We start from the raw sequence: 24,512 nt of genomic DNA, 5'->3' as shown, positions 1-24,512 counted from the left end.
CACTCAAGAAGATATGGGAAATCTGCACAGATCTGTAACAAGGAGATCGATTTAGTGATTTAAAAACGTCCCACAAAGAAAAGCCTAGTCCCAAAGGTATGTGTCAATTTCCTTTCCTAAAACATTCCCACCTCCACAAATCCCTACCCCCCCCACACACACATACAGTGTATTAATCACCCAGAAAGCACAGCAAGGCATCTCTGCTTGACTCCTCTTTAATTAGAAACAATTACTTAGAGAAGTATAAACAGCAGTTAGGAGCTTTTTATACACAGATAAAACAACCTGCAAGAGGTTAAGTTTAAAGAGGCTGTTCTAGATAACTTTTATGGTCCCTTTCAGCTCTGTAAGTCCAAGACTCTGCATTTATGGGCAGAGGGCAATCAGTTACATACCTGATTGTCTCAGCAGGCAGTAATACAGAGAGGCAACAAATTACCCAACAAATCTTCTGACATAAAAGAAATAAGGAAAACTTCTGAAATGTTAATTTCAACTCTAGTGAAACAAATACTTAATTTTTAAAAAGTTCTTTGCATCCTGATAGAATATAAAGGGAACAACTCCTGCAGGGCTTGCCATTCAGAGCACAGATCTTCAACTAGTCTGTTTCAGTCCAAGAAATGGAGCCAATACTGCTATGTTGGAATTCCCTCAGGCAAAGTTAGGAAACACATCCTATGATCTTTCTTTTGCAACATGATAACCTCTTATTTATTTCAAAGATTACACCAACTCTACTGCTGCTTAGTTTGGAAGTCCTTTTCAAAAAAAAGTTGAAAAAGTCACCACATTTCAGTTCTAAGTCAATGTTAAAATCAGCTTCTCCCTCTTTTTCTTTTTCCTCTTCTTTTCTTCCAAGTGGCTTGTAGCATCAGCAAAAAACATAACTTCACTTTTTGCCTCACATTCCCTCTTGAGATAATCAAGACCTGCCATGTTGAAGCCAATAACATCCTGAGAAGAATACAAGAGAGATTAAATAAACTTCCTCTCAATTCAGTTCAATATGGCAGCATATGTGAGTCAGGGGAACCAAAGCTTCATGTGCTGTTACTCATCCTTCCCTAAAGTTTCCTTGTTCGTTTTTTTTTCTTTATGTCTACTAACTCCAACAAAAACCTCATCTTAAATATACATGCATGTCAGATTAATATCACCAAAGACAGGGCACAGCACACTATGCTACTTGTAAGTAACATACACACTAGAATTTTCCCCTCCTTGTTCTGTCTCTACAAAGATACTTACCCGGACCTGGCTGACTTTTGAAATAGTTGTTTCCTTTAATTTTTCAATCACTGGCACAAGCATTTGGTTGCTAGTGATCTGGCCAAAGTGAATCCTAACAAAAATAAAACCAGGCATGTCACAAAGAAGGATAGTGGTTCTAGCTCTACCTATCCCTTCTAGAACTAGCAAACAGACAAAATGTCCAAAAAAAAAAAAAATCATTTCGCCCATCATGGGAATACAGAAATACTTCTGGAAAAAAAAAACCAAAGAAGTTTCTTCCTACTATTCAGATCTATCCAATAACAATTTAAAAAATACTATCCTAACATTCAACTCATTTGCAAAGCTGACTCTTTGCAATCTACCAGGTGGCCACAGATTTTGACAACAGCATTCTATGGAAAGATCAGAGGAAAATGAGCCTTCTAAGAATTGCTAACTCAAAGATTTATTAATATTTCAGCCAAAAAAGAGATGATCAAACTCTGACCTAGAGTACCAAGATGCCCTTGATGATTCATGATCCTTTAACCTCCATTCACCCTCACCCTCAGTTGTGACCTTCCAGATCTACCTGCAAGGTAGCACCCATCTACCACCCCAATATGCTAGAAATATTCAGTGTTTCTCTTAGAATCAGTAACCCTGATTCAATAGCACATATGCCATAGCAATTAAAAAATAAACTGTAAATATGACAACAGAATAATATAAACATATCATTGTTCTTCATTTGCTACTATCCTGAAAGAAATAAAGGAATGAAGGGTTAATGATCATGAAAAAAGGCCAATTCTCCAAATACACCTGTTTTCTTCTTTTTAACTATTTGATATTGGCTGAGCAGTTTTTGTTTTCCTAATAGCATTTTAAGGAATGTTCAAATTTGCCTCTATTCCTGTCCTCTGATATAACAGTTTGAGACTGGGGGACAGAGTGGGAGATAAGAATATATTATGCCTTTGTAAATATATTTTCCCTCTGTTACATATTAATAAGAATTCTTCCTATTTAAGAATATAATCTAATGAACATTTTCTTTATGTTTCTTAGTTCCCTCCAAATATGTCCCGATTCTTCCATTTGTACTTGTAGAGACCTGGGAAATAAACTGACTACTCCTTAAAATGCTGTTATGACAACAAAACCATGTAGTTTAAACTCAATAGTCAAAAAGAAACACTGAGGCAGACTGGCCATTCAGAGATGGGCTTTCAGCAAACTGACTAGAACCAGAGCTGCTGCTACCTTAGACTGTAACCTGGAGACCTCCTCCTGCCTGAGCATCCTTAGCAACATAGTACCTCATGCTACTTAAAGAGTTGGGTCATCACTACCTGCGTTTTACGAGCAAGACTGATTCCAAAGGATAAGAATTATGTCAGGAAGCACTGAAATTCCCAACAGTCTCTGAAACGGAAACCACATTTCTTAATCCCAAAGCGTGGACAGCTTCAGGTGAGGCACTACCGGAGCAGTCATGCAGATGAGACATGATATTCTTTTGGAAAGGACGTTACCTGAGGAGAAAGAAGAGGCACCTACATAGAAGTTCAACATCAGAGCCCAGCTGGATGAATTCATTAAAGAGCTTAAGAATGTCTGGGACGTAAGAGAAAGGCAGCACAAGCAGAGATTCTTCCAGCTCACTGAAGAGGAAAAAATAAACATTAAAAATACCACGTTTCTTAACATGGTCAATTTAAAAATCTTTTCCTCTCCTATTTTTTTCTTCTACTTTTATACTTGAGTAGATCTTACCCATCCAGAGTTAAACATACATCTGTATTATGAATGGTTCTCTCTCTTCAACGTTTTGGTTTTTTATATTTAGTATTTTAACCTACTTGATGCATTCTGGTCCATGGCAGGGTAGGAGAATCTAACTTTTTTTCTTTCAGATAACCAATTTCTATAAAGCCTTTTGTTGTATATCCCATCTTTATATATAATACTTCTTTTACCATTTATTGAGTCCTTCTATATCATAGAGTGTTCTAGGGCTTTAGAGTCTGTTTTCATAACTGATTCTGACAACAATCCTGTACTGTTTTAATTTTGCATTTTTACAGTTTTTTAATCTGGGAGAACAGCTCCCTCTTGTTCTTTTTTTGGTTTGTTTTACTTCTCTTGAGCTAGTTCTATTATCATTTCATCAATTCCAACTAGAACGCTCAAGAGGATTTCAATTGGGATCACAAACCTATAGATTAGTTTAAGAAAAACCAAATCTTTAAAACACAGAATCTTCCCATCTAGGAATGCATTGTACCTCCATTACTCTAAATTTTCTTTTACATTTCTCTAGCAAAGTTTCATTATCTTAGATAGGTCCTGTTTGTTCCTTGTATGGGATATATTCAGATATTGTGATTTGTTATTTAAAAAATAACTCTCAGTAGATCAAACTCAAATATTATTCCAAAAGTGAATGACAAGATATAAAAAAAATTCTTGTAAAACCGGTAAGAGAAACAACTATAAAGCACAAGAAAGGGAAAGTAAAAATTCACAGGAAAAAATACAAATGGCCAACAAATATAATAAAATTTTAACTTTGTTAATTGAAAAGGAAAATAATGCAGTACCATCTTTTGCCTCTCAAACCAGCAAAGAATTTTTTAAAAGCTGGTAAAAGTCATTATAGGCACTCTGACAGTAATTAAGCAACATAAACCTTTAAAAAGCTCATGTCCATTGATTAGTTAATAGACTGCTAGGACCCTTAAGAAAAATAATCAATGATGATGACAAAGATTTATATATAAAGGTGTTTACTGAAGCAGTATTGATAACAGCAAAACACATATGCACCACCCAATAGTAACTATATGTACAATGGAATATTTTGAACTAATTCAATGATGTGTTTTTGAAGAATATTACTAAAGTGAGCAAGTGCTCAGGAAATACTCTGTGAAAAAGGACAGGAGATAAAAATGTATACATATGATTCCAACTGTGTGTGTACACAGAAAATAAGCCAAAGGAAATATACAACAAAAAATGTTAACAGTTGGTACCTGTGACTGAATTATAGATGATTTCATTACCTATGATATAAAGTAGCACTGCCCTTCATTTGTCCTTTTAAAAAGTATTCAGTATCTCCCTTCATATTTTAGGAGGAACCTTCTAGTTCTAATTCAAAAAGAACATTATAATGAATTACTTTCCATCAAAATTTTGACAGTTAAACCTCTAAAGAAGATAACCATAAATTATAATGTCTGTTTATCTCATGTTCGGTAAATGGTATGAGCTGTAATAACTGTGCATCGGCACTCACCTTGACTTGATTCCTTTAAAAATCTCCAACACGTAAGCTGAAGGCTATAAAGGAAGTGTGACAGCATTTGTGATACTCTTGATTTCTTAACTGAAGCTCCCTAATTTCCATCTCCTAAAAACCAGGGATATCTCTCCTTCTTATGAGAAACTGTTCTAAAACAGGCACTACATGCACGGGCTTAGACTGAGTCAGATCTGGGTTCACAATCCAGCTCTTCCACTTATCAACTATGTTCTTTTCAATCTGTAAGTCAGAACAGTCTCCTATCTATAAAATGAAGATACACTGACTCACATTACTATTAAGATGAATGAAACATGCAAATAAAGTATTGAGTAATTAAAGATCACTAAAAGCATACATTGTCCCAGTATTCTCCCTCTCTCCTCTTTATCTGACTAATTTATATCAACTTTTCCTCCAAAAACTTCAGCTTCAATGAATAGAATCTTCAGAGGGCTGTGGATACTGAACATAAATAAGCACTAAAAAAGGAATGCCAGTCCAGTCCAACCAGAAAGGATAATCAAGTTACACTAAAATGGTCCTTTTGAAATACAAAATGTCTTAGAGAATTCCAGCATTCAAGAGATTTTTAATGACAAAGTATTTCCCAATACATCTATTCTAAAATCATAACGCCTCTTCACTTCCTCTCTTGTGCCTGAAAGTAACCTTAGAATAAGCAAGGGGAAACCAATAGTCTACTCACAGAGATACTGCCATACGCCATCAGGATGGGGTTGATGGGAAGAGGAACCTATGAAGAAATTATTAAATCAAGTCATTAAAAAACAAGCCTTTGATAGTGCTTATCACAGGCAGGGTCATAACAATATTTTACACTTTTGAAAAGAGAGACCCTAAAAACTGAGCCTAAAGAATTATTAAATTATTTAATAATAACTTTTAGTTTCAATAGTGTTTATTTATGAATGAGTCTGGGCAATACATTTCATCTAGAAATCCAAAATGTTTATTTTACCCTGCCTCCCAAACGAAAGCAGGAATCTGAGTTTTTAACTCAATACAATAATCACCATGATCTCAAATTAACTATCCTTGGCTTTTTATTAAGACAAAGCTTCTCAAGTCCTTCTTTCTAATGTCTGAATTAGAAAAGATTCTACTACATTTATCTCATTTCCTGATCTGAGTTAATAAATCCCCAAATGATGTTTTTTTCCTCAGGAATTGTTTCCATTTATAAATGTTTCTCAGACCATAACTTAATGGACCATCTTACCTCTTTCCCTGCAGCTTTACAAATGGCTTTGTGTTCTCTCATTTTTGCAGTTTCTTCTCGGTATAGCTCAATAGCCTCCATGATCCTCTCAGCCTACACAGATGATGGCAAAGGACAGAAGTCATCACAAAAATCTCACCATCTCACAACACTGCAAATGGAAGACCTGACGAAAAGTTACCAAATGAAATTGCTTGAATCAGTTTAATAAAGATGTGCCAATAGTGTGCCAAACAGCATTCAAAGATGTCTCCGGGTTTTTTATTTTTTTTAATTTTACTTATTTTTGGCTGCGTTAGGTCTACATTGCTGTGCACTGGCTTTCTCTAGTTGCAGCGAGTGGGGGCTACTCTTCATTGCAGTATGCGGGCTTCTCACTGCGGTGGCTTCTCTTGTTGCGGAGCACAGGTTCTAGGTGTGGGGGCTTAGTAGTTGCAGCACACAGACTTAGTTGCAGCATGCAGGCCCTAGAGCACGCAGGCTTCAGTAGTTGCAGCACGTGGGTTCAGTAGTTGTGGCTCGTGGGCTCTAGAGCACAGGCTCAGTAGTCGTGGTGCACAGGCTTAGTTGCTCCATAGCATGTGGGATCTTCCCAGACCAGGGATTAAACCCATGTCCTCTACTATGGCAAGCGGATTCTTAACCACTGTGCCAGAGGGAAGTCCCTGACTTTTCTTTTTTAATTTACAAGGAGACTGGGTCATGGATTCAGGTGAGACTACAAGTGGACACACTGAGTAGGGCAACTCCCAGGAACACCTGAGAGGTGCCACTTTCAGGAAATCAAACCTTCCTTTCTAGAAACCAGGCACTGATCCAACAGATTCAGCACTACTTCTGTCCTTGGTTACAAGGGAGGAAAACAGAGGTTATGATCTTCATCTGTAAATTTCATCAACTTTTAGCCACAAAAGGCCTATCTGGTTGGGATCCTATTTAAAAATGAGATACAGAAAAGCAATCAAGATGGCAGAGTAGAAGGATATGAAGCTCACCTCCTCCCACAAATACATCAAAAACATATCTACATGTTGATCAATTCTCACAGAATGTGTACTGAATGCTGGCAGAAGACCTCAGACCCCTGAAAGGGCAAGAAAATCTCCATGTAACCAGGTAGGACAAAAGTTAAGGAAACAAAAAAAAAGTAAGGAAATAATCGGATCAGGACCTGCACCCCAGGCAGGGAGCTGTGAAACAAGAAAGGTTCCTGCACCCTGGGAAGTCCCCTCACCGGCAGGGAGATCAGCCAGGACAGAGGGAGAGCTTTAGAGCCTTGGAGGAGAAAACAGTAACCAATCTGCAGCAGCTAGAATAGAGACCTGCACAGAGGATCAGTGCGACCGCTCTACACTCCCCAGCCTGAGATGCACGTCTGCCAGTACAGGCAAGGGATGGGTGTGGAAACTTGGGCTTTGGAGAGGTGCTGTTGGGTGGGCAGTGTGTGAGGGGAGGCGCGGGAGCCACCCTGCGGCCGTTTTCCCTGAGCGACCTCTCAGGCAGCAGGACACTGCCTACGTGAGCTCCAGGACTGATCATGAGCCGCCTCTGCTCCCATCATGTGCTCTGGGGACACACATGAACCACCACTGCCGCTGAGAACCCCACGACCAGGCACCAGCCACTGCATCTGCAACACCCTCTATTAAGGGGATAATGGCCAGTACAAGCTGAGAAAAGACGCAACAGGCATCCATACGAAAATCAGCCCTTGCACCAAAAATATTAAACCCACGGAGGATACACAGGGATGCTGTCACATATAAACAGTCCTCCAATACCACAGTAGATAGACCTCTGCAGTCTAACAGACACTGATTTCAAAAAGGAGATAATGAAAATACTGAAGAAATTAAGAAAGGCTATCATTAGAAATGCAGAGTACTATAGAAAGGAACTAGAAACAGTAAAGAGGAACCAAGAAAAATTAGAAAATTCATTTGTCGAGACAAAAACTGAACTACAGGCAATGAACAGCAGAAAAAATAATGCAGAACGAATAAGTGACCTGGAAGATAGAAAGATGGAAATCACCCATCAGGACTGCAGACAGAAAGCCAAATGAGAAAAAATGAAAGCAATATAAGAGATCTATGGGATAATATAAAGTGTACCAATCTACACATAATCGGGATTCCAGAAGGGGAAGAGAAAAGGGGATTGAAAATGTATTTGAAAAACTATGGCTGCAAACTTCCCAAACCTAAAGAAGGAAACAGATAAAGCAGGTACAGGAAGCACAGGGGGTCCCAACCAGTTAAACCCAAACAGACCTACACCAAGACATATTATAATTAAAAAGGTACAAGTTAAAGATGAAGAGAGGATTCTCAAGGCAGCAAGAAAAAACCAGTTAATTACAAGGGAACCCCCATAAGGCTATCAGATTTCTCTACAGAAACACTGCAGGCCAGAAGAGAGTAGCAAGATATATGTGAAGTCCTGAAAGGGAAGAATGTGCATCCAAGGATACTCTAGCCAGCAAGATCATTTAGAATAGAAGGAGGGATAAAGAATTTCTCAGACAAGCAGAAACTAAAAGAATATAGCAATACTAAACCTATCCTAGAGCAAATATTGAAATGTCCTCTCTAAGCAGAAAAGTAGGAAGTATAGAAAAGAGAAAATTCACAATTGGAAAGCAACTCACATAATAAGCCAGTACACAGATTTAAAAAATTAAAATTTTTGTGAACACGATGATACCACAACGAACAGCAAAAGCATGAACATGAAGACGTAAAACAGGACATCAAGGGCTTCCCTGGTGGCGCAGTGGTTGAGAGTCCGCCTGCCGTTGCAGGGGACACAGGTTCATGCCCCGGTCTGGGAAGATCCTGCATGCCACGGAGTGGCTGGGCCCGTGAGCCATGGCCACTGAGCCTGCGCGTCCAGAGCCTGTGCTCTGCGACAGGAGAGGCCACAGCAGTGAGAGGCCCTCATACCGCAAAAAAAACCACCAGGGCTTCCCTGGTGGTGCAGTGGTTGAGAGTCCGCCTGCCAACGCAGGGGACACGGGTTCGTGCCCCGGTCTGGGAGGATTCCACATGCCGCGGAAAGGCTGGGCCCGTGAGCCATGGCCACTGAGCCTGTGCATCCAGAGCCTGTGCTCCGCAACGGGAGAGGCCACAGCAGTGAGGCCCATGTACCAAAAAAAAAAAAAAAAAAAAAAAACCCACATAAGAACAGGACATCAAAATCAAAAAATGTGGGTGAGGAGAGTAAGAAAAGGTAGATTTTTCTTTTTTTTCATTTCCTAGAATGTGTTTGACCCTATATGACTACTAGTCTAAGGCAAGTAGATATAGGATGGGGTTAACATACTTGAAAAACAGGATAACTACAAATGAAAAACATACAATAAATTCACAAAAACCAAAAAGAAGAGAACATAATATGAAAGAAAATCATCAAACTGCAAAAGGAAAAAGAAAAAGGGACAAAGACGAAATATTGAAAGGGAGGGGATGTAAAAAGATTATTTCATGCAAACAGAAATGACAAGAAAGCTGGGGTTGCAATACTCATATTGGACAAAACAGACTTTAAAACAAAGCCCATAAAGAAAGATAAAGAAGGACACTATATAATAATAAAAGGATCAATACAATAAGAGTTTACACTCGTCAACATATATGCACCCAATATAGGAGCACACAAATACATAAAACAAATACTAATATACAAGGACTTCCCTGGTGACACAGTGGTTAAGAGTCCGCCTACCAATGCAGGGGACATGAGTTTGAGCGCTGGTCCAGGAAGATCCCACATGCCAGGGAGCAATTAAGACCATGTGCCACTACTGAGCCTGCGCGCCACAACTACTGAGCCTGCGCGCCACAACTACTGAAGCCTGTGCACCTAGAGCCCATGCTCCGCAACAAAGAGATGCTACTGCAATAAGCCCACGTACCACAACGATGAGTAGCCCCCACTCGCTGCTACTAGAGAAAGCCCACATGCAGCAACGAAGACCCAACGCAGCCAAAAATAAAAATAAATAAATTTAAATAAAAAGAAAATGCTAATATACATAAAAGGAAAAACTGACAATAGTAGACTTTAGGTGGGAGCGAGAAGATGGCGGAAGAGTAAGACGCGGGGATCACTCTTCCTCCTCATAGATACATCAGAAATACATCTACACGTGGAACTTCTCCTATAGAACACCCACCGAATGCTGGCAGAAGACCTCAGACCTCAGGCAAGAAACCCCCCCACGTACCTTGTTAGGGCAAAAGAAAAAAGAATAAACAGAGACAAAAGAATAGGGACGGGACCTGCACCAGTGGGAGGGAGCCGAGAGGGAGGAAAGGTTCCCGCACACTAGAAGCCCCTTCGCGGGCGGAGACTGCGGGTGGCGGAGGGGGAAGCTTCAGAGCTGCGGAGGAGACCACAGCCAACAGGGTGCGGAGGGCAAAGCGGAGAGATTCCCGCACGGAGGATCGGTGCCGATCAGCACCCACCAGCCCGAGAGGCTTGTCTGCTCATCGGCCGCGGCGGGCGGGGCTGGGAACTGAGGCTCGGGCGGATCCCAGGGAAAGGTCTGGAGTTGGCAGAGCGAAAACAGCCTGAAGGGGTTAGCGCACCACGGCTGGCCGGGAGGGAGTTCGGGAGAAGTCTGGAGCTGCCGAAGAGGCAAGAGACCTTTTCTTCCCTCTTTACCTCCTGCTGCGCGAGGAGAGGGGTTTAAGCGCGCCGCTTAAAGGAGCTCCAGAAACGGGCGCGGAGCTGCCGAAGAGACAAGAGACTTTTTCTTGCCTCTTCGCTTCCTGGGGCGCGAGGAAAGGGAATTAAGGGCACCACATAAAGGAGCTCCAAAAACGGGCGCGAGCTGCGGTTGTCGGCGCGGACAACAGAGACGGGTGTGGGGCGCTACGGTTGCTGCTGCCGCCACCAAGAGACCTGTGTGCGAGCGCAGGTCACTCTCCACACCGCCCCTCCCGGGAGCCTGTGCAGCCCGCCAGTGCCGGGGTCCCGGGATCCTGGGACTGCTTCCCCGGGAAAACGCGCGGCGCGGCGCGCCTCGGGCCGGTGCAGCGTCACGCCAGCCTCTACCACCGTGGACTCGCCCCACATCCGTGCCCCCCCACCCACCGCCTGAGTGAGCCAGAGACCACGAATCAGCTGCTCCGTTAACGCTGCTCCTTTGACCCCGCCCTCTCTGAGCGAAGGGCAGACGCCCTTGGACGACCTGCGTGCAGAGGCGGGGCCAGGTCCAGGGCTGAGCCCCAGGAGCTGTGCGAACAAAGAGAGGGGGTGGTCCCTCCCAGCAGCCTCAGAAACGGCGGGTTAAAGCTCCACAGTCAGCGTGAAGTGCCTTGCATCTGTGGAAAACCTGAATAGACAGCGAAATATCCCAGGTTGAGGAAGTGGACATTGGGAGCAAGATATACTATTATTTTCCCCTTTTTTCTTTTTGTGAGTGTGTATGTGGGTGCTGCTGTGTGAGATTTTGTCTGTGTAGCTTTGTTTTCACCATTTGTCCTGGGGTTAGACCGACCATTTTTTTTTTTTTCTTTAATAGAAATTTTTCTTCTTAATAATTATTTTGTTATTTTAATAACTGTATTTTACCCTACTTTATTTTGTCTTCTCCCCTTTCTTTCTTCCTTTCTTCCCTCCTTTCTTTCCTATTTCCCTCCTTCCTTCCTTCCTCCCTTCCTTCCTTTATTCCCTCCTTCCTTCCTCCCTTCCTTCCTTTATTCCCTCCTTCCTTCCTCCCTTCCTTTCTTCCTCCCTCCCTTCCTTCCTTTATTCCCTCCTTCCTTCCTCCCTTCCTTTCTTCCTCCCTCCCTTCCTCCCTCTCTTCCTTTCTTCCTCCCTCCCTTCCTTTCTTTATTCCCTCCTTCCTTCTTCCCTTCCTTTCTTCCTCCCTACCTTCCTTTCTTTATCCCTTCCTTCCTTCCTCCCTTCCTTTCTTCCTCCCTCCCTTTCTTTATTCCCTCCTTCCTTCCTCCCTCCCTCCCTTCCTTTCTTTATTCCCTCCTTCCTCCCTCCCTCCCTTCCTTCCTTTATTCCCTCCTTCCTTCCTCCCTTCCTTTCTTCCTCCCTCCCTTCCTTCCTTTATTCCCTCCTTCCTTCCTCCCTCCCTTCCTTTCTTCCTCCCTCCCTTCCTTTCTTTATTCCCTCCTTCCTTCCTTCCTCCCTCCCTTCCTTTCTTCCTCCCTCTCTTCCTTTCTTCCTCCCTCCCTTCCTTTCTTTATTCCCTCCTTCCTTCCTCCCTTCCTTTCTTCCTCCCTCCCTTCCTTTCTTTATTCCCTCCTTCCTTCCTCCCTTCCTTTCTTCCTCCCTCCCTTCTTTTCTTACTTCCTTCCCTCCCTTCCTCCTTTCTTCCTTCCTTTCTTGACTTTCTACTTTTTTCTCCCTTTTGTTTTGAGCCGTGTGGATTAAAGGCTCATGGCACTCCACCCAGGTGTCAAGGCTGTGTCTCTGAGGTGGGAGAACTAACCTCAGGACACTGGTCCACAAGAGACCTCTCAGCTCCACGTAATATCAAACGGCGAAAATCTCCCAGAGATCTCCATCTCAACACCAAGACCCAGATTCACTCAAGGAGCAGCAACGAACAGTGCTGGACACCCTATACCCAACAAAGAGCGAGACAGGTCTACAGGCCCATCCATTAGCAGAGAGGCCGCCTAGAATCACAGTAAGGCTACCGACATCCCCATACACGCCCCCAGACGTGGACCTACCCACCAGGGAGACGGGATCCAGCCTCATCCACCAGAACAGGGGAACTGGTCCCCCCAACCAGGAAACCTGCTCAACCCACTGAACCAACCTCAGCCACTGGGGACAGCCACCAAAAATAGATAGAAATTCGAACCTGCAGCCTGCAAAAGGGAGACCCCAAACACAGTAAGATAAGCAAAATGAGAAGACAGAAAAACACACAACAGATGAAGGAGCAAGATAAAAACACACCAGACCTAACAGATGAAGAGGTAATAGCCAATCTACCTGAAAGAGAATTTAGAATAATGATGGTGAAGATGATGCAAAATCTTGGAAATAGAATAGACAAATTGCAAGAATCAGTTTACAAGGACCTAGAAGAAATAAAGAGGAAGCAAGTAACGATGAGTAACACAATAAATGAAATGAAAAATACTCTAGACGGGATCAGTAGCAGAATAACTGAGGCAGAAGGACAGATAAGTGACCTGGAAGATAAAATAGTGGAAATAACTACTGCAGAGCAGAAGAAAGAAAAAAGAATGAAAAGAACTGAGGACAGTCTCAGAGATCTCTGGGACAACATTAAACGCACCAACATTCGAATCATAGGGGTCCCAGAAGAAGAAGAGAAAAAGAAAGGGACTGAGAAAATATTTGAAGAGATTATAGTTGAAAACTTCCCTAATATAGGAAAGGAAATAGTCAACCAAGTCCAGGAAGCACAGAGAGTCCCATACAGGATAAACCCAAGGATAAACATGCCGAGACACATAATAATCAAACTGTCAAAAATTAAATACAGGGCTTCCCTGGTGGCGCAGTGGTTGAGAATCCGCCTGCCGATGCAGGGGACACGGGTTCGTGCCCCGGTCTGGGAAGATCCCACATGCGCGGAGCGGCTGGGTCCGTGAGCCATGGCCGCTGAGCCTGCGCGTCTGGAGCCTGTGCTCCACAAGGGAGAGGCCACAACAGTGAGGCCCGCATACCACAAAAAAAAAAAAAAAAAAAAAAAAAAAAAAAAATTAAATACAAAGAAAACATATTAAAAGCAGCAAGGGAAAAACAACAAATAACACACAAGGGAATCCCCATAAGGCTAACATCTGATCTTTCAGCAGAAACTCTACAAGCCAGAAGGGAGTGGCAAGACATATTTAAAGTGATGAAGGAAAAAAACCTACAACCAAGATTACTCTACCCAGCAAGGATCTCATTCAGATTTGATGGAGAAATTAAAACCTTTACAGACAAGCAAAAGCTGAGAGAGTTCAGCACCACCAAACCAGCTTTACAACAAATGCTAAAGGAACTTCTCTAAGCAAGAAACATAAGAGAAGGAAAAGACCTACAAGAACAACCTGAAACAATTAAGTAAATGGTAATAGGAACGCACATATCAATAATTACCTTAAATGTAAATGGATTAAATGCTCCCACCAAAAGACACAGACTGGCTGAATGGATACAAAAACAGGACCCATATATATGCTGTCTACAAGAGACCCACTTCAGACCTAGGGACACATACAGACTGAAAGTAAGGGGATGGAAAAAGATATTCCATGCAAATGGAAATCAGAAGAAAGCTGGAGTAGCAATTCTCATATCAGACAAAATAGACTTTAAAATAAAGACTATTACAAGAGACAAAGAAGGACACTACATAATGATCAAGGGATCGATCCATGAAGAAGATATAACAATTGTAAATATTTATGCACCCAACATAGGAGCACCTCAATACATAAGGCAAATACTAACAGCCTTAAAAGGGGAAATCGACAGCAACACAATTATAATGGGGGACTTTAACACCCCACTTTCACCAATGGACAGATCATCCAAAATGAAAATAAATAAGGAAACACAAGCTTTAAATGATACATTACACAAGATGGACTTAATTGATATTTATAGGACATTCCATCCAAAAACAACAGAATACACATTTTTCTCAAGTGCTCATGGAACATTCTCCAGGATTGATCATATATTGGGTCACAAATCTAGCCTGGGCAAATTTAAGAAAATTGAAATCGTATCAAGTATCTTTTCCGACCACAACGCTATGAGACTAAATATCAATTATAGGAAAAGATCTGTAAAAAATACAAACACATGGAGGCTAAACAATACACTACTTAATAACGAAGTGATCACTGAAGAAATCAAAGAGGAAATCAAAAAATACTTAGAAACAAATGACAATGGAGACACAACGACCCAAAACCTATGGGATACAGCAAAAGCAGTTCTAAGAGGCAAGTTTATAGCAATACAATCATACCTTAAGAAACAGGAAACATCTCGAATAAACAACCTAACTTTGCACTTAAAGCAATTAGAGAAAGAAGAACAAAAAACCCCCAAATTTAGCAGAAGGAAAGAAATCATAAAGATCAGATCAGAAATAAATGAAAAAGAAGTGAAGGAAACAATAGCAAAGATCAATAAAACTAAAAGCTGGTTCTTTGAGAAGATAAATAAAATTGATAAACCATTAGCCAGACTCATCAAGAATAAAAGGGAGAAGACTCAAATCAATAGAATTAGAAATGAAAAAGGAGATATAACAACTGACACTGCAGAAATACAAAAGATTATTAGAGATTACTACAAGCAACTGTATGCCAATAAAATGGACAACCTGGAAGAAATGGACAAATTCTTAGAAATGCACAACCTGCCGAGACTGAACCAGGAAGAAATAGAAAATATGAACAGACCAATCACAAGCACTGAAATTGAAACTGTGATTAAAAATCTTCCAGCAAACAAAAGTCCAGGACCAGATGGCTTCACAGGCGAATTCTATCAAACATTTAGAGAAGAGCTAACACCTATCCTTCTCAAACTCTTCCAACAGATAGCAGAGGGAGGAACACTCACAAACTCATTCTATGAGGCCAACATCACCCTGATACCAAAACCAGACAAAGACGTCACAAAGAAAGAAAACTACAGGCCAATATCACTGATGAACATAGATGCAAAAATCCTCAACAAAATATTAGCAAACAGAATCCAACAGCACATTAAAAGGATCATACACCATGATCAAGTGGGGTTTATTCCAGGAATGCAAGGATTCTTCAATATACGCAAATCAATCAATGTGATACACCATATCAACAAACTGAAGGAGAAAAACCATATGATCATCTCAATAGATGCAGAGAAAGCTTTTGACAAAATTCAACACTCATTTATGATAAAAACCTTGCAGAAAGTGGGCATAGAGGGAACTTTCCTCAACATAATAAAGGCCATATATGACAAACCCACAGCTAGCATCGTTCTCAATGGTGAAAAACTGCAACCATTTCCACTAAGATCAGGAACAAGACAAGGTTGCCCACTCTCACCACTCTTATTCAACATAGTTTTGGAAGTTCTAGCCACAGCAATCAGAGAAGAAAAAGAAATAAAAGGAATCCAAATAGGAAAAGAAGAAGTAAAGCTGTCACTGTTTGCAGATGACATGATACTATACATAGAGAATCCTAAGGATGCTACCAGAAAACTACTAGAGCTAATCAATGAATTTGGTAAAGTTGCAGGATACAAAATTAATGCACAGAAATCTCTGGCATTCTTATACACTAATGATGAAAAATCTGAGAGTGAAATTAAGAAAACGCTCCCATTTACCATTGCAACAAAAAGAATAAAATATCTAGGAATAAACCTACCTAAGGAGACAAAAGACTTGTATGCAGAAAACTATAAGACACTGATGAAAGAAATTAAAGATGATACAAATAGGTGGAGAAATATACCATGTTCTTGGATTGGAAGAATCAACATTGTGAAAATGACTATACTACCCAAAGCAATCTACCGATTCAATGCAATCCCTATCAAATTACCACTGGCATTTTTTACAGAACTAGAACAAAAAATTTCACAATTTGTATGGAAACACAAAAGACCCCGAATAGCCAAAGCAATCTTGAGAACGAGAAATGGAGCTGGAGGAATTAGACTCCCTGACTTCAGACTCTAATACAAGGCTACAGTAATCAAGACAATATGGTACTGGCACAAAAACAGAAATATAGATCAATGGAACAGGATAGAGAGCCCAGAGATAAACCCAAACACATATGGTCACCTTATCTTTGATAAAGGAGGGAAGGATATACAGTGGAGAAAAGACAGCCTCTTCAATAAGTGGTGCTGGGAAAACTGGACAGCTACATGTAAAAGTATGAAATTAGAACAATCCCTAACACCACACACAAAAATAAACTCAAAATGGGTTAAAGACCTAAATGTAAGGCCAGACACTATCAAACTCTTAGAGGAAAACATAGGCAGAACACTATACGACATAAATCACAGCAAGATCCTTTTTGACCCATCTCCTAGAGAAATGGAAATAAAAACACAAATAAACAAATGGGGCCTAATGAAACTTAAAAGCTTTTGCACAGCAAAGGATACCATAAACAAGACCAAAAGACAACCCTCAGAATGGGAGAAAATATTTGCAAATGAAGCAACTGACAAAGGATTAATTTCCAAAATTTATAAGCAACTCATGCAGCTCAATAACAAAAAAACAAACAACCCAATCCAAAAATGGGCAGAAGAACTAAATAGACATTTCTCCAAAGAAGATATACAGATTGCTAACAAACACATGAAAGAATGCTCAACCTCATTAATCATTAGAGAAATGCAAATCAAAACTACAATGAGATATCATCTCACACCGGTCAGATTGGCCATCATCAAAAACTCTAGAAACAATAAATGCTGGAGAGGGTGTGGAGAAAAGGGAACCCTCTTGCACTGCTGGTGGGAATGTAAATTGATACAGCCGCTATGGAGAACAGTATGGAGGTTCCTTAAAAAACTACAAATAGAACTACCATACGACCCAGCAATCCCACTACTGGGAATATACCCTGAGAAAACTATAATTCAGAAAGACTCATGTACCAAAATGTTCATTGCAGCTCTATTTACAATAGCCAGGACATGGAAGCAACCTAAGTGTCCATCAACAGATGAATGGATAAAGAAGATGTGGCACATATATACAATGGAATATTACTCAGCCATAAAAAGAAATGAAACTGAGTTATTTATAATGAGGTGGATGGACCTGGAGTCTGTCATACAGAGTGAAGTAAGTCAGAAGGAGAAAAACAAATACCGTATGCTAACACATATATATGGACTCTAAGGGGAAAAAATGTCATGAAGAGGTTAGTGGTAGGACAGGAATAAAACACAGACTTACTCGAGCATGGACTTGAGGATATGGGGAGGGGGAGGGGTGGGCTGTGACGAAGTGGGGGAGTGGCAGGGACATATATACACTATCAAATGTAAATTAGATAGCTGGTGGGAAGCTGCTGCATAGCACAGGGAGATCACCTCTGTGCTGTGTGACCGCCTGGGGGGGTGGGATAGGGAGGGTGGGAGAGAGGGTGATGCAAGAGGGAGGAGATGTGGGAGCATGTGTGTATGTATAACTGATTTAGTTTGTTGTAGAGGGAAAACTAACACACTATTGTAAAACAATTATACTCCAATAAAGATGTTAAAAAAAAAAAAATAAAAAAAAAAATAAATAAATAAAAAAAAATAAAAACTATTACAAGAGACAAAGAAGGACACTATATAATGATCAAGGGATCGATCCATGAAGAAGATATAACAATTGTAAATATTTATGCACCCAACATAGGCGCACCTCAATACATAAGGCAAATACTAACAGCCATAAAAGGGGAAATCGACAGTAACACAATCATAGTAGGGGACTTTAACACCCCCCGTCACCAATGGACAGATCATCCAAAATGAAAATAAATAAGGAAACACAGCTTTAAATGATACATTATACAAGATGGATTTACTTGATATTTATAGGACATTCCATCCAAAAACAACAGAATACACATTTTTCTCAAGTGCCCATGGAACATTCTCCAGGATAGATCATATCTTGGGTCACAAATCTAGCCTTGGCAAATTTAAGAAAATTGAAATCGTATCAAGTATCTTTTCTGACCACAACGCTATGAGACTAGATATCAATTACAGGAAAAGATCTGTAAAAAATACAAGCACATGGAGGCTAAACAATACACTACTTAATAACGAAGTGATCACTGAAGAAATCAAAGAGGAAATCAAAAAGTACTTAGAAACAAATGACAATGGAGACACGATGACCCAAAACCTATGGGATACAGCAAAAGCAGTTCTAAGAGGGAAGTTTATAGCAATACAATCATACCTTAAGAAACAGGAAGCATCTCGAATAAACAACTTAACTTTGCACCTAAAGCAATTAGAGAAGGAAGAACAAAAAAACCCCAAATTTAGCAGAAGGAAAGAAATCATAAAGATCAGATCAGAAATTAATGAAAAAGAAATGAAGGAAACAATAGCAAAGATCAATAAAAGTAAAAGCTGGTTCTTTGAGAAGATAAATAAAGTTGATAAACCATTAGCCAGACTCATCAAGAAAAAAAGGGAGAAGACTCAAATCAATAGAATTAGAAATGAAAAAGGAGATGTAACAACTGACGCTGCAGAAATACAAAAGATTATTAGAGATTACTACAAGCAACTCTATGGCAATAAAATGGACAACCTGGAAGAAATGGACAAATTCTTAGAAATGCACAACCTGCCAAACTGAACCAGGAAGAAATAGAAAACATGAACAGACCAATCACAAGCACTGAAATTGAAACTGTGATTCAAAATCTTCCAACAAACAAAAGCCCAGGACCAGATGGCTTGCTTCACAGGCGAATTCTATCAAACATTTAGAGAAGAGCTAACACCTATCCTTCTGAAACTCTTCCAAAAGATAGCAGAGGGAGGAACACTCCCAAACTCATTCTACGAGGCCACCATCACCCTGATACCAAAACCAGACAAAGAAGTCACAAAGAAAACTATAGGCCAATATCACTGATGAACATAGATGCAAAAATCCTCAACAAAATACTAGCAAACAGAATCCAACAGCACATTAAAAGGATCATACACCATGATCAAGTGGGGTTTATTCCAGGAATGCAAGGATTCTTCAATATACGCAAATCAATCAACGTGATACACCATATCAACAAACTGAAGGAGAAAAACCATATGATCATCTCAATAGATGCAGAGAAAGCTTTTGACAAAATTCAACACCCATTTATGATAAAAACCCTGCAGAAAGTAGGCATAGAGGGAACTTTCCTCAATATAATAAAGGCAATATATGACAAACCCACAGCCAGCATTGTTCTCAATGGTGAAAAACTGAAACCATTTCCATTAAGATCAGGAACAAGACAAGGTTGCCCACTCTCACCACTCTTATTCAACCTAGTTTTGGAAGTTCTAGCCACAGCAATCAGAGAAGAAAAAGAAATAAAAGGAATCCAAATAGGAAAAGAAGAAGTAAAGCTGTCACTGTTTGCAGATGACATGATACTATACATAGAGAATACTAAGGATGCTACCAGAAAACTACTAGAACTAATCAATGAATTTGGTAAAGTAGCAGGATACAAAGTTAATGCACAGAAATCTCTGGCATTCTTATACACTAACTACTAGAACTAATCAATGAATTTGGTAAAGTAGCAGGATACAAAGTTAATGCACAGAAATCTCTGGCATTCTTATACACTAATGATGAAAAATCTGAGAATGAAATTAAGAAAACACTCCCATTTACCATTGCAACAAAAAGAATAAAATATCTAGGAATAAACCTCCCTAAGGAGACAAAAGACTTGTATGCAGAAAACTATAAGACACTGATGAAAGAGATTAAAGATGATACAAATAGGTGGAGAGATATACCATGTTCTTGGATTGGAAGAATCAACATAGTGAAAATGACTGTATTACCCAAAGCAATATACAGATTCAATGCAATCCCTATCAAATTGCCACTGGCATTTTTTACAGAACTAGAAAAAAGAATTTCACAATTTGTATGGAAACACAAAAGACCCCGAATAGCCAAAGCAATCTTGAGAACGAAAAATGGAGCTGGAGGAATCAGGCTCCCTGACTTCAGACTATACTACAAGGCCACAGTAATCAAGACAGTATGGTACTGGCACAAAAACAGAAATATAGATCAATGGAACAGGATAGAAAGCCCAGAGATAAACCCACACACATATGGTCACCTTATCTTTGATAAAGGAGGCAAGAATATACATTGGAGAAAAGACAGCCTCTTCAATAAGTGGTGCTGGGAAAACTGGACAGCTACCTGTAGAAGTATGAAATTAGAACACTCCCTAACACCATACACAAAAATAAACTCAAAATGGGTTAAAGACCTAAATGTAAGGCCAGACACTATCAAACTCTTAGAGGAAAACATAGGCAGAACACTCTATGACATCAATCACAGCAAGATCCTTTTTGACCCATCTCCTAGAGAAATGGAAATAAAAACAAAAATAAACAAATGGGACCTAAGGAAACTTAAAAGCTTTTGCACAGCATAGGATACCATAAACAAGACCAAAAGACAACCCTCAGAATGGGAGAAAATATTTGCAAATGAAGCAACTGACAAAGGATTAATCTCCAAAATTTATAAGCAACTCATGCAGCTCAATAACAAAAAAACAAACAGCCCAATCCAAAAATGGGCAGAAGAACTAAATAGACATTTCTCCAAAGAAGATATACAGATAGCCAACAAACACATGAAAGAATGCTCAACATCATTAATCATTAGAGAAATGCAAATCAAAACTACAATGAGATATCATCTCACACCGGCCAGATTGGCCATCATCAAAAACTCTAGAAACAATAAATGCTGGAGAGGGTGTGGAGAAAAGGGAACACTCTTGCACTGCTGGTGGGAATGTAAAATGATACAGCCACTATGGAGAACAGTATGGAGGTTCCTTAAAAAACTACAAATAGAACTACCATATGACCCAGCAATCCCACTACTGGGCATATACCCTGAGAAAACCATAATTCAAAAAGAGTCATGTACCAAAATGTTTATTGCAGCTCTATTAACGATAGCCAGGACATGGAAGCAACCTAAGTGTCCATCAACAGATGAATGGATAAGGAAGATGTGGCACATATATACAATGGAATATTACTCAGCCATAAAAAGAAATGAAACTGAGGTATTTGTAATGAGGTGGATAGACCTGGAATCTGTCATACAGAGTGAAGTAAGTCAGAAGGATAAAAACAAATACCGTATGCTAACACATATATATGGAATCTAAAAAAAAAAAAAAATGTCATGAAGAGATTAGTGGTAGGATGGGAATAAAACACAGACCTACTAGAGCATGAACTTGAGGATATGGGGAGGGGGAAGGGTAAGCTGTGACGATGTGAGAGAGTGGCAGGGACATATACACACTACCAAATGTAAATTAGATAGCTAGTGGGAAGCTACAGCATAGCACAGGGAGTTCACCTCTGTACTTAGTGACCACCTAGAGGGGTGAGATAGGGAGGGTGGGAGGGAGGGTGACAAAAGAGGGAAGAGTTATGGGAACATATGTATATGTATAACTGATTCACTTTGTTGTAAAAGAGAAACTAACACACTATTGTAAAACAGTTATACTCAAATAAAGATGTTAAAAAAAAAAAAATAGTAGACTTTAAAATCCTACTCACATCAATGCACAGATCTTCTAGACAGAAAATCAAGGCAACAGAGATCTTAAATGACACAGTAGAACAGTTAGACTTAATTGATATTTTCAGAACATTACATCCAAAGAAACCAAAATACCTTTCAAAATTGCAACCCCAAAATAAAATACTTAGCAATAGAGATGACCAAGAAAGTGAAAGACTTATACAGTGAGAACTATAAAACCTTAATAAAGAAAATTGAAGATGATTCAATGAAATGGAAAGATAGGGACTTCCCTGATGGCACAGTGGTTAAGAATCTGTCTGCCAACACAGGGCACACGGGTTTGAGCCCTGGTCCAGGAAGATCCCACATGCCGCAGAGCAACGAAGCCCATGCGCCACAACTACTGAGCCCACGCTCTAGAGCCTGCAAGCCACAACTACTGCAGTCTGCATATCTAAAGCCCGTGCACTGCAATGAAGAGTAGCCCCCACTCACCACAACTAGAGAAAGCCTGCATGCAGCAATGAAGACCCAATGCAGGCAGAAATAAATAAATAAATAAATAAATAAATTTATTTTTTAAAAAAAGAAATGGAAAGATATCCCATGTTCTTGGACTGGAAGAATTAATACTGTTAAAATGGGCATACTACCCAAGGCAATTTACAGATTTAACATGATCCCTATCAAATTACCCATGACATTTTTTCACAAAACTAGAATAATCCTAACATTTATATGGAACCATAAAAGACCCAGCATTGCAAAAGCAATCCTGAAGAAAAAGAACAAAGCAAGAGGCATAACCCTCCCAGGCTTCAGACAATACTACAAAGCTACAGTAATCAAAACAGCATGGTACTGGCACAAAAACAGACACATAGATCAATGGAACAGAATAGAGAGCTCAGAAATAAACCCACACACCTACTGTCAAGTAACCTTCAACAAAGGAGGCAAGAACATACAATGGGAAAAAGACAGTCTCTTCAGCAAGTGGTGTTGGGAAAGGTGGACAGCTGTATGTAAATTGATGAAGTTAGAACACACCCTCTCACCATACACAGAAATAAACTCAAAATGGCTTAAAGACTTAAACATAAGCCATAAAACTCCTAGAAGAGATCATAGACAAAACATTCTCTGACATAGATAGTACCAATGTTTTCTTAGGTCAGTCTCCCAAGGCAATAGAAATAAAAACAAAGATAATTAGATGGGACATAATCAAACTTACAAGCTTCTGCACAGCAAAGGAAACCATAAAAAAAAACAAAAAGAGAACCTACAGAATGGGAGAAAATATTTGTGAATGATGTGACTGACAAGGACTTAATTTCCAAAACATACAAACAGCTCATACAACTCTACAACAAAAAAACAAACAACCCAATTGAAAAATGGGCAGAAGACCTAAACAGACATTTCTCCAAAGAAATACAGATGGCCAGCAGGCACATGAAAAGATGCTCAACATTGCTAATTATTAGAGAAATACAAATCAAAACTACAATGAGGTACCACCACACATTGGTCAGAATGGCCACATTAAAAACTCTACAAATAACAAATGTTGGAGAGGATGTGAAGAAAAGGGAACCCTCTTACACTGTTGGTGGAAATGTAAGTTGGTACAGCCACTATGGAAAACAGTATGGAGGTTCCTCAAGAAATTAAAAATAGAATTACCATATGATCCATCAATCCCACTCCTGGGCATGTATCCAGACAAAACTCTAATCCAAAAAGATACGTGCACCCTTATATTCATAGCAGCACTATTCACAATAGCCAAGACATGGAAACAACCTAAATGTCCATCAGCAGATGAATGGATAAAGAGATGTGGTACACTAGAGGGGTGGGAGGGAGACGCAAGAGGGAGGGAGTATGGGGATATATGTATACATATAGCTGATTCACTTTGTTATACAGCAGAAACTAACACAACATTGTAAAGCAATTATACTCCAATAAAGATGTTTAAGAAAAAAAAAGATGTGGTACAGATGTACAATGGAATATTACTGAACCATAAAAAAGAACACAATATGCCATTTGCAGCAACATGGATGCAACTAGAGATTATCATACTAAAATGAAGACAGAAAGAGAGACAAATACCATATGATATCACTTATATATAGAATCTAAAACATGACACAAATGAACCTATCTACAAAACAGAGACAGACTCATGGACATAGAGAACAGACTTGTGGCTACTTTGGGGGAGGGATGGAGTAGGAGGTTGGGGTTAGCAGATATAAGCTATTATATATGGAATGGATAAACATCAAGGTCCTACTGTATAGCACAGGGAACTATATTCAGTATCCTATGATAAACCATAATGGAAAAGAATTTATAAGAATGTATATATAACTGAATTACTTTGCTGTACAGCAAGAATTAACAACATTGTAAATCAA

General features: G+C 39.7%; 1 protein-coding gene across 6 annotated transcripts in view; it reads right to left on the bottom strand.

Moving 5' to 3' along the window:
- Positions 1–204: 204 nt before the first annotated feature.
- Positions 205–24,512, bottom strand: part of WDR3 (WD repeat domain 3) — a 51,164-nt gene continuing 26,856 nt past the window's right edge. For 4 of the 6 annotated variants that reach the window (XM_067034091.1, XM_059043593.2, XM_067034085.1 and 1 more), the window contains exons 22-27: positions 5,778–5,870; positions 5,244–5,291; positions 4,529–4,572; positions 2,760–2,888; positions 1,255–1,348; positions 205–960 (exon numbers count right to left, since the gene is read on the bottom strand). In XM_067034091.1, the coding sequence (XP_066890192.1) occupies positions 805–960; positions 1,255–1,348; positions 2,760–2,888; positions 4,529–4,572; positions 5,244–5,291; positions 5,778–5,870 (564 nt within the window). In that variant the 3' untranslated portion in view covers positions 205–804. The remainder of the gene's footprint in view (positions 961–1,254; positions 1,349–2,759; positions 2,889–4,528; positions 4,573–5,243; positions 5,292–5,777; positions 5,871–24,512) is intronic. The other 2 variants (XM_067034098.1, XM_067034102.1) reach the window with 1 other exon arrangement.

The sequence above is a fragment of the Kogia breviceps genome, chromosome 1 (assembly GCF_026419965.1).
Source record: "Kogia breviceps isolate mKogBre1 chromosome 1, mKogBre1 haplotype 1, whole genome shotgun sequence".
NCBI classification, from domain to species: Eukaryota; Metazoa; Chordata; class Mammalia; order Artiodactyla; family Physeteridae; genus Kogia; species Kogia breviceps.
The sequence above is the reverse complement of the archived record's forward strand: the minus strand, read 5'-3'. Positions and strand labels throughout refer to the sequence as shown.